This window comes from Ursus maritimus, unplaced genomic scaffold, assembly GCF_017311325.1.
Source record: "Ursus maritimus isolate PB19 unplaced genomic scaffold, ASM1731132v1 scaffold_31, whole genome shotgun sequence".
Taxonomy (NCBI): domain Eukaryota; kingdom Metazoa; phylum Chordata; class Mammalia; order Carnivora; family Ursidae; genus Ursus; species Ursus maritimus.
In genome coordinates, this window is record NW_024425675.1 from 13693918 (window position 1) to 13702961 (window position 9044).

General features: G+C 35.3%; 1 protein-coding gene across 12 annotated transcripts in view; it reads right to left on the reverse strand.

The window, feature by feature from the left end:
* The window catches only part of MLLT10 (MLLT10 histone lysine methyltransferase DOT1L cofactor), a 245007-nt gene that overhangs the window by 84416 nt on the left and 151547 nt on the right, over window positions 1–9044 (reverse strand). For all 12 annotated transcript variants that reach the window (XM_040645343.1, XM_040645342.1, XM_040645341.1 and 9 more), the window contains one exon: window positions 4302–4397. In XM_040645343.1, coding sequence (XP_040501277.1) covers window positions 4302–4397 — 96 coding nt within the window. The remainder of the gene's footprint in view (window positions 1–4301; window positions 4398–9044) is intronic.

Below are 9044 nucleotides of genomic sequence, written 5' to 3' on the forward strand. Positions count from 1 at the left end.
CTCAATCAATGTACTTCACCACATTAACAGATTAAAAAAGAAAAAAAAAACTATCATATCAATCTCTCAAAATATGTAGAAAAATTATCTGACAAAATCTAATATCCATGGCTGATAAAAACTGTCAGCAAATTAGGAACAGAAGGAAACTTCCTAAACATCATACATAATGCTGGTTAAGCATGGGATTCTTGATTTTGGCTCAGGTCATGACCTCAGGGTCATGAGATTGAGCCCCTCTCATGGGGCTCTGTGCTGGCAGTGGAGCCTGCTTAAGATTTTCTCCCTCTCCTTCTACCACCCCCCACCCCGCTCATGTTCTCCCTATCTCTAAAATAAATAAGATCTTCAAGAAAAAAAATTACTTCCCCCCAATATCAAGAACAAACCAAAGATACCACTCTCACCACTTATATTTAACAATATAATAATAAATAAGGGGCAGATCAGAAAGGATAAAGTATAGTCTTATTAGTAGTTGCCAGATCATCTATGAAGAAAATCCCATGGCATCAATTAAGCTACAGGAAATAAATTTTCATCAAGTTTGCAAGACACCAGATAAACATAAAAAAACTTAAAAATGTATCTCTATGTACTAGAACAATCAGAAATTGACATTTTAAAAAAAGATAATAGCATCAAAAAACATCAAATATTTAGGAACAGAGCTGAAAAAAAGATGTACAAAACCTGCATACTTGATGCTAAGACTTAAATAAAAGGAAGAGATGTACTCTTTTCGTGAATCAGAATACTCAATATTGTTAAGACATCAATTCTCCCTCAAAATGATTTGTTGACTCAAAACAGTTTAAATCTAAATACAGGCAGTTTTATTTCTACGACTTGACAATCTGATTCTAAGATTCACATAAAAACAGAACATAGAATAGCCACAATGACTTTGAAAGAAAAGAACAAAATTGGAAGATGGATCCCACCTGACCTAACTGGTTATTATAAAGCTACAGTAATCAAGATAGTGTGGTATTAAATGTAAAAGCAGACAAACAGATCAATGGAGAACTGATACACATGTGGTCAAATGGGTTTCAATAAATATGGGTAAAGGCAATTCAGTGGAGAAAGGACAGTCTGTCCCATATGTGGGTCTAGAAAAACTGGATATTTATAATTCAATAGATAAGTTATTCAATAAGTGGACTTTGATGTATAACTCACATTATATGCAAAATTGAACACAAAATGGATCATAGGTCTAAATGTGAAACATGAAAATATAAAATTTCCAGGGGCGCCTGGGTGGCACAGCGGTTAAGCGTCTGCCTTCGGCTCAGGGCGTGATCCCGGCGTTATGGGATCAAGCCCCACATCAGGCTCTTCCGCTATGAGCCTGCTTCTTCCTCTCCCACTCCCCCTGCTTGTGTTCCCTCTCTCGCTGGCTGTCTCTATCTCTGTCAAATAAATAAATAAAATCTTTAAAAAAAAATATATATATATATATAAAATTTCCAGAAGAAAACATATTTAAAAATGTATATACTGAACATTTAACTAATGTTGGGGTCATGGGTTCAGGCCCTGCAATGGGCTCCACATTGAACATGGAGTCTACCCTACAAAAGAAAAAAAGAAAAAAGTCTGTTTAAGCCACTGAGTGGGGAAAATACCTGCAAAAATAATGTATCTGATAAAGGACTTGTATCCAGAACACATACTGGCTCATAAAATGTAGTATTAAAAAAAAAAGCCAAGAAAAAAGGGCAAGTGGTGGACAGATCTGAGCAGACCTTCACCAAAGAAAATAAAGAAATGTCAAATATGCACATGGAAAGATGTTCAACATAATGTAGTCATTAAAGAAATGCAAACTGAAACCACAATGAGAAATTACTGCATACCCACTAGAAATGCTAAAATTAAAATGACTGATCATACCAAGTGTTGCAGAGAATGTAGAGGAATAGGAACTCTGGTACACTGCTGGCAGAACTGTTGAATGGTCCAACTATTTTGGAAAATAGTGGGATAGTGTCTTAAAAAATTTAAGGATGCACTTACCATGTGACCTAGTTATTCCACTCCTTGGTATTTACACAAGAAAAATCTGTCTGTATAAAGATTTGTACAATGTTCCCCGTAGCTTTATTTAATAGTCAAAAACTGGAAAACAATCTGAATGTCCATCAATTACTGAATGGATCATCATTACGGTTCTGCCCATATAACAGAAAGTAGTCAGCACTAAAAAGAAATAAGCTACTGATACACACAACATGGATAAATCTCAAAATACTTATGCTGAGTGAAAGGAATCAGATAAAAAGGTGTACATACTTCATGTTTCCATTTTTAACATTTTAAAAAGTTCAAACTAGAACTTTCAGGTCATCATATAACTCAATACAACAGCTTGTCTTCATATTATTATGACACGGTTAACTTTTTTTTTTCTTTAACTTGGCTTCCAACGTATTCACATCCTCTTGGTTTTCTTCCAAACCCTAGCCTCTTCTTCTCAGTCTTGTTTACTAGTGTCCCCTCTTCTTTCCACACTGGCAGCCATCGGGCTTCCTAAGATCTTTTCTCCTCCCTACCTGCACTCACTCCTCCATGGCACCCACTCTTACGGCTTAAACTCTATACAGATACAACTGCCAAATTTATATCCAAAGTCTGGACCTCTTTCCCAAATGCCCTACTATGCATGCCACTGGCTAATTAACATTTCTCCTCGGATGTCTAATAAATATCTCAACCCTAATGTAGGCAGAAAAGCCCTGCCAAGATGTCCACATCCTAACCACTGCAAGCTGTGATATGTTATGTTAATGGCAAAAGGGCCTTTGCTAATGTAACTAAGGTTACATACTTTAAAACGAGAAAATTATCCCAGATTTTTCAGGTAGGCCCAACCCAATCTCATGAACCCTTAAAAGAAGAGAACTTTCTCTGGCCAGAAGCAGAAGAGATGCAGCAGAAGTCAGAGAGACTCCAAGGGTAGGAAGGATTCAACAAGCCACTGCTAGCTCTGAAATGGAGAGACACATGTGCAAGGACTGAAGAGAGTCTCTAGAACCTAAGGGCAGACCCCAGCTGAAAGCCAGAAAGGAAATGCACATAAATCTAACCACCTGAATGAGCTTAGAAGCACTTGCTCCCAGGTGAGAACCCAGGCCATCCAACACCTTGACTTCACCTTTGACAGACCCAGAGTAACCAGCTGAGCCCACCCAGCCTTCTGGCCTACAGAACAGGAACATAATAGGTTTATACTGTTTTAAACTGCTAAATTTGTTCTGACAGCAGGAGAACACAAATACCATATCCAAAACTGAATTCTTCATCCTGCCCTCAACCTACCACACCCACAGCCTTTCTCATCTTTGTTAACAGCAATTCCATTCCTTCTAGTTATCTGGGCCAATACCCTTGAACTCTTCTTCAGATCTTCTCTTTCTCTCACACCTCTCATCATCTCTATGAGAAAGCTACTTTTAAATATACTCAGAATCTGATCACCTCTCACCACCTCCACTGTTAACACCATCTCTCTCTGCATTATTGTAATCATCTCCTAATGGCCTCCCTGCTTCCATCCTTGACTCTCTACAGTCCATCTGCAACGAAGCAACCAGAGATCCTTACAGAAACTAAGATAGATCATATCACACCTCAGTTCAAAATGCACCAGTGGCTCACTTTTCACTCAAACCAAAAAACCAAGCCCTTCCACTTGCTTATAGAGCCCTATATGACAGGCCACTTGCCCAGCCTCATCTCCTACTGTACTTCCACCCCACCCCTGCTACCTATGTCCCCACTATCTTTCCCTGTCTCCATTTATTTTCATATTAGGCATATAATAATAATCTTAATACTACTTAACATTTACTATAACAACTATAATATACTTCCTATGAACCAGATATTGTTGTAATTGCTTTATATATATTATCTCACTCAATTCCAATAATTATTTCCCCCACTTTATAGAAGATGAACTGAGTTAATTAACCTAAGAGCTCATTCAGTAAGTGAAGCCAGAATTCAAAATCACAGGTGGACAAAACCCACTCTATAGCATGAAGTCTTAATCTCAATGATGCCCCCCAAGTGGTTAGCCTTACTCAATATTTTTCAAAAATAAGTATAGAATAAACAGAAAGTAGTATAAAGGACTAAGAAATGGGAATCCTACAGTGTTTAATGTAGGGTTAAAGAGGTAGGAAAAGGTAAAGGGAACCAGGACACTGGGAATGACAACACTTCTTAAAGGTAAAAGCCAGCACACAACTAGTTCTTATATAAAACAAAATATAGCACTTAAAACTTACTTTCTCTGTGGTAACAGTCAAAGAAGGAACCAATGCAGGTGATGGTTCTGGTTGCTTCTTATGCTTTTGTTTGTGTTTGTCCTTTTCCTTATATTTCTGGAAATTAATAGAAATAAAATCCAATTTAAATTTAAATAACATATATGTACAATAAAGATGAGTTTCTTTCATAATTCTCTTTAGTAATTCAAAATGTTAATGAATACTTGTCAAAAAATAAAAAGATCACTTCTTCTGATCGTGTTCTTATTATTTTATAAACAATACTAGTAATATAACATTACTAGTATAAGTTATTTTAAAGTGACTTCAACATACTTATTCTTAACCAACCTAAAATTATATATAGACAACTGAAGCCCATTATTATTTGTTACATTTATATCTGGCGAACTACATTTTCTTCTTAAAAACACTAAATTTTGTGTATATTTTATAAATCACACTTTAAAATTTACATAGCACTTTGACATTACAAGAGTGTCAGATTCTACATCACTAAACATTGAATTCTATGGCCCACAAACTAGAAACCAGGGCACAGAAACTCAGGCAAGAAATTCTTTCCTAGGTTTACTCAGAAAATGAATGAACTGGGGCGCCTGGGTGGCTCAGTCAATTAAGCATCTGACTTTTGATTTTGGCTCAGGTCTTGATCTCAGGATCATTAGACTGAGCCCAGAGTCAGCTCCATGCTTAGCGGGGAGTCTACTTGATATTTCCCTCCCTCTGCCTCTGCCCTTGCTCACTCACATGTGTGCTCTTTTCTCTTTCTCTTTCAATAAATAAATAAATAAATAAATAAATAAATAAATCTTTAGAAAAGGAAATGAGTGAATTAGCTATCTCTAACAAAAATAATATAAAGTTGTGTGCTACTTTCACTCTGAAGTACTAAAACTAACGAACTGAATATAAGAAAGAATTCAATTAATCAGAAGTTTATTACATATTAGGAGCCCAACTTTATCTAATGACAACAAATTTTAACCAGATTGTTTTCAATTGTTTGAATCAATATGTAAGAATCAGTATTGGGTGTGAAATTTACTATCATTTAAAGAGTTACATTTTAATTGCGACATATCTTAATAACGATCCACCAATCATGCCTCTGTTTCTTTGTAGTAGGGTAGTGTAGTAGGGTATCACTGTTCATCCCATCATAAGATGTCCTCTTCTCCACCCAAATAAACCCGGGTTAGCTTTGTCACTTGCTTTGGCCAAGAGGATGTGGCACAGTGATGTATAAGCTCAGGAGCTCAAAGCTTGAAGAATTCTTAGATGGCTTCCACCTTTACACTTTGGATTCCAGCCACCATGTAAATAATGAGTTCATACTCTCTCATGGAGAAGCCAAGTAGACAATGAGACTCTATGAAGAAGAACTGAGGTACCCCACCCTACATGTGAGTAACACTATCTTGCTGGAATTATTTAGTAAAACAACTTAAAACGTCAAAAGAATAAAATAAAAATCCTATCTTACACTACCCCACCAGTCACCAGTTGAATGTAGGTAGCCTCATGGGTAAATCCAGCTGATACCACACAACAGAAAGATGACTTGTTCCTGCTGAGCCCTGCCTGTCATAAGCCATTATAAGTTGTGCGATGCTTTCTCAAGCAACAGTAGCTAACTGAAACAGGACTAGAATCCACAACTGGGTAATAAGAGTTAAAGAAAGTATAAATTACAATCTAATTTATAAATATGAGGCTCAAATGATCCTAGGTCTATAAGTGCTAGATCAATATTTTCTCCCATAAAGGTAATAAAGGCGGCTTTTCTATCCTTCCCATTCTGCTTCCCATAATGGCTTTTATTCGTCAAAGACAGAAGAGCTGGGATGATTTAACAGTAAATGACCCAACAAGGTAAACAAACACAAAACGTGGAAACTACCTGAAAGTAAAAGGCAAAGTATGCACATGTACATATATGAAAATATGAACATACTGAGATCATCATGGAATTATACAGAACTCTGGTCCTATGTGATACATCAAGAAATGTATCCTGAGATGAGGACTGCAAATGTTCAGTGGAAACAGACTAAATTATTGGTCTGTAAAATATGAATCAGAGTAGTCTAATTATTTTCATTAAAGACATAGGCTGATTTTACTCTGGAAACAGTTTGGAGGTTCCTCAAAAGGTTAAAAATAGAACTACCCTATGACCCAGCAATTGCACTATTAGATATTTACTCAAAGGATACAAAAACACTGACTTGAAGGGGCACGTACACCCCGATGTTTATAACAGCATTATTAACAAACTATGGAAAGAGCACCAATGTCCACAGACTGATGAATGGATAAAGATGTGGTACATATACACGCAATGGATTATTACTCAGCCACAAAAAAAGAACGAAATCTTAACATTTGCAATGATATAGATGGAGCCAGAAAGTATAATGCTAAGTGAAACAACTCAGAGAAAGACAAATACCATATGATTTGACTCATATGCAGAATTTAAGAAACAAAACAAATGAAGATGGGGGGGGGGGACCAAGAAACAGACTCTTAGAGAACTGAGGGTCACTGGAGGGGATGTGAGTGGGGGTGGATAGGTTTAAATAGGTGATGGGGATTAAGGAGGGCACTTGTGAGGAGCACTGGGTGTTATAAGTGATGAATCACTAAATTCTACACCTGAAACTAATGTTACACTGTATGTTAACTAACTAGAATTTTTTTAAAAATTGGAGAAAGATTTAAAAAAGAGTGACAGACAGGCTGATTTTAATACAATACACTAACAAAATGAATTTCCAGAAAAAGACTCAATTATATGTAAACATTTAGCATAATATAAGGAAGGCTTTCCAAATCTGCAGGGAATTACTAAAATTACAAAATAATGGTACTAGAAAAACTGGTTAATAATTTGGGGGAAAATATCTTATTCAAAATAAAACAAAATCTAGATGGATTATTTTGAAGTGTTAAGTGACAATTAAAACAACCTAAAAGTCTGGCAGAAAATATTTTTGAAATCTAACTTTTAGGAAGAAAAGACTTCTAAGTATAAAAACAAAGTAAAAAATTAGGAAGGGAAAAAGCAGTTTTAGTTATTCAAATTTAAAATGCTTCTACATCAATTTAAAAAGCATTAAAAAGCAAAATCCTGGAAAATGCGTAAAATTAGTATGTCCTACATTTTAGTGCTGTTTAAACTTTTTTACAAATCAATAAAAAATACTTACATAAATGCCACAGAACAATGTACAAAGGACAGTTCATGAAAAAAATAAAGACTCACTAAACGACAACAAAAAATGTGCAACTTAACCATTAAAGAAGTAAGGTAATATTTTTTTCTCACCTAGTGATCTAAATTCTTGGGTTTGGTTTTTTTATAATAAGACCCAATGTTGACCTGGCTATAGTGAAATGCATACATTATTAGAGAGACTGTAAATAAGTCAAGGACAATTTTAAAAGCAAGAATTAGAAACCATAGAAATGTTCTTTGTCCTAGTAATTTCACCTGCAGGAGGTGAACAAAGGTTTAAATACAGTTTATTATAGTACTATTAGCAATGAGAAAAAAACCTGAAAACAATCTGAATATGCAACATCTGTTGTGGTTGAAAAAATTATTATAAAACCGTATGATGGCCATTAAAATAAGTATGTTCTGAAGGAATACTTAGAAATTTAGAAAAATGGTTAATATGAGTTTGTTTTTAAAATGTATTATGCATGGAGAGAAAACAACCAGAAGGGAATAAACCAATACTGGATATTTTTTATGTAAAGCCATAGGTCAGGACAACCAGTGTCATTCCCAACTGAATCGGTGTGCACAATTAAAAATAATCTGAATTATACAAATACATAAATTATTTCATTTAATCCTTAAAAGAGCCCTGCAAGGACCCATTTTTATAAATCAGAAACAAATTGCTTAAACAACCAAACTAGACTCTTTTATCTACACCCCCAAAGAAACTTAACTAAAACTTTTAAAAAGCAGATTTTTTTTAATTAAAAAAAAAAAGATAAGGTATCCACAAAGAGAAATTTTAACATGGAAATTTGAAATAGTGGGAAAAGGAAGGAAGGGAGAGAAAAATTTCTATTTTAAAGTAGCTTTAGTTCCAGAATGAACTATTTTCCATGTAGAAAACTAAGGAATGAATTATACAGGAGTTTTTAACCTACATTTAGAGTTTCCGTGTGCAAACGGCAATGGGTGAAGAAATTCTTAAAGGAAAATTAAAGTATAAGACAGTAGAGATAATGCTTAAATTCATGTCTTCAGATCCAAAGGAATTAAACAGATCTCAGAGAGTTCTGAAAGTACACGTATAATCATTGTATCACTGACAGAAATGTTTAGGGTAAGTTAGAAAACAAGTGAGTTATTTTTTTTAAAAAGATTTTATTTATTTATTTGCCAGAGAGAGAGAGAGCAAGAGCACACAAGCAGGGGAAGAGGCAGGCAGAGGGAGAAGGAGACTCCCTCCTGCTCAGCAGCAGGGAGCCTGATGTGGAACTCAATCCCAGGACCCCGGGATCGTGACCTGAGCTGAAGGCAGACCAACTTAGCCACCCAGGCATCCCACGAATGAGTTATTTTAACAGAATTCAATTCTGTGTTGGAATTGAGTATATTTCCAAAAAGGAAAGAGTGCCTACGTTCAAATAACTCTCAGCACTTAAAAAGGTGATATGAAATCACATTATATTTTTCCAATGTTAGACAAGTTTAAAAAAAAAAAAAAA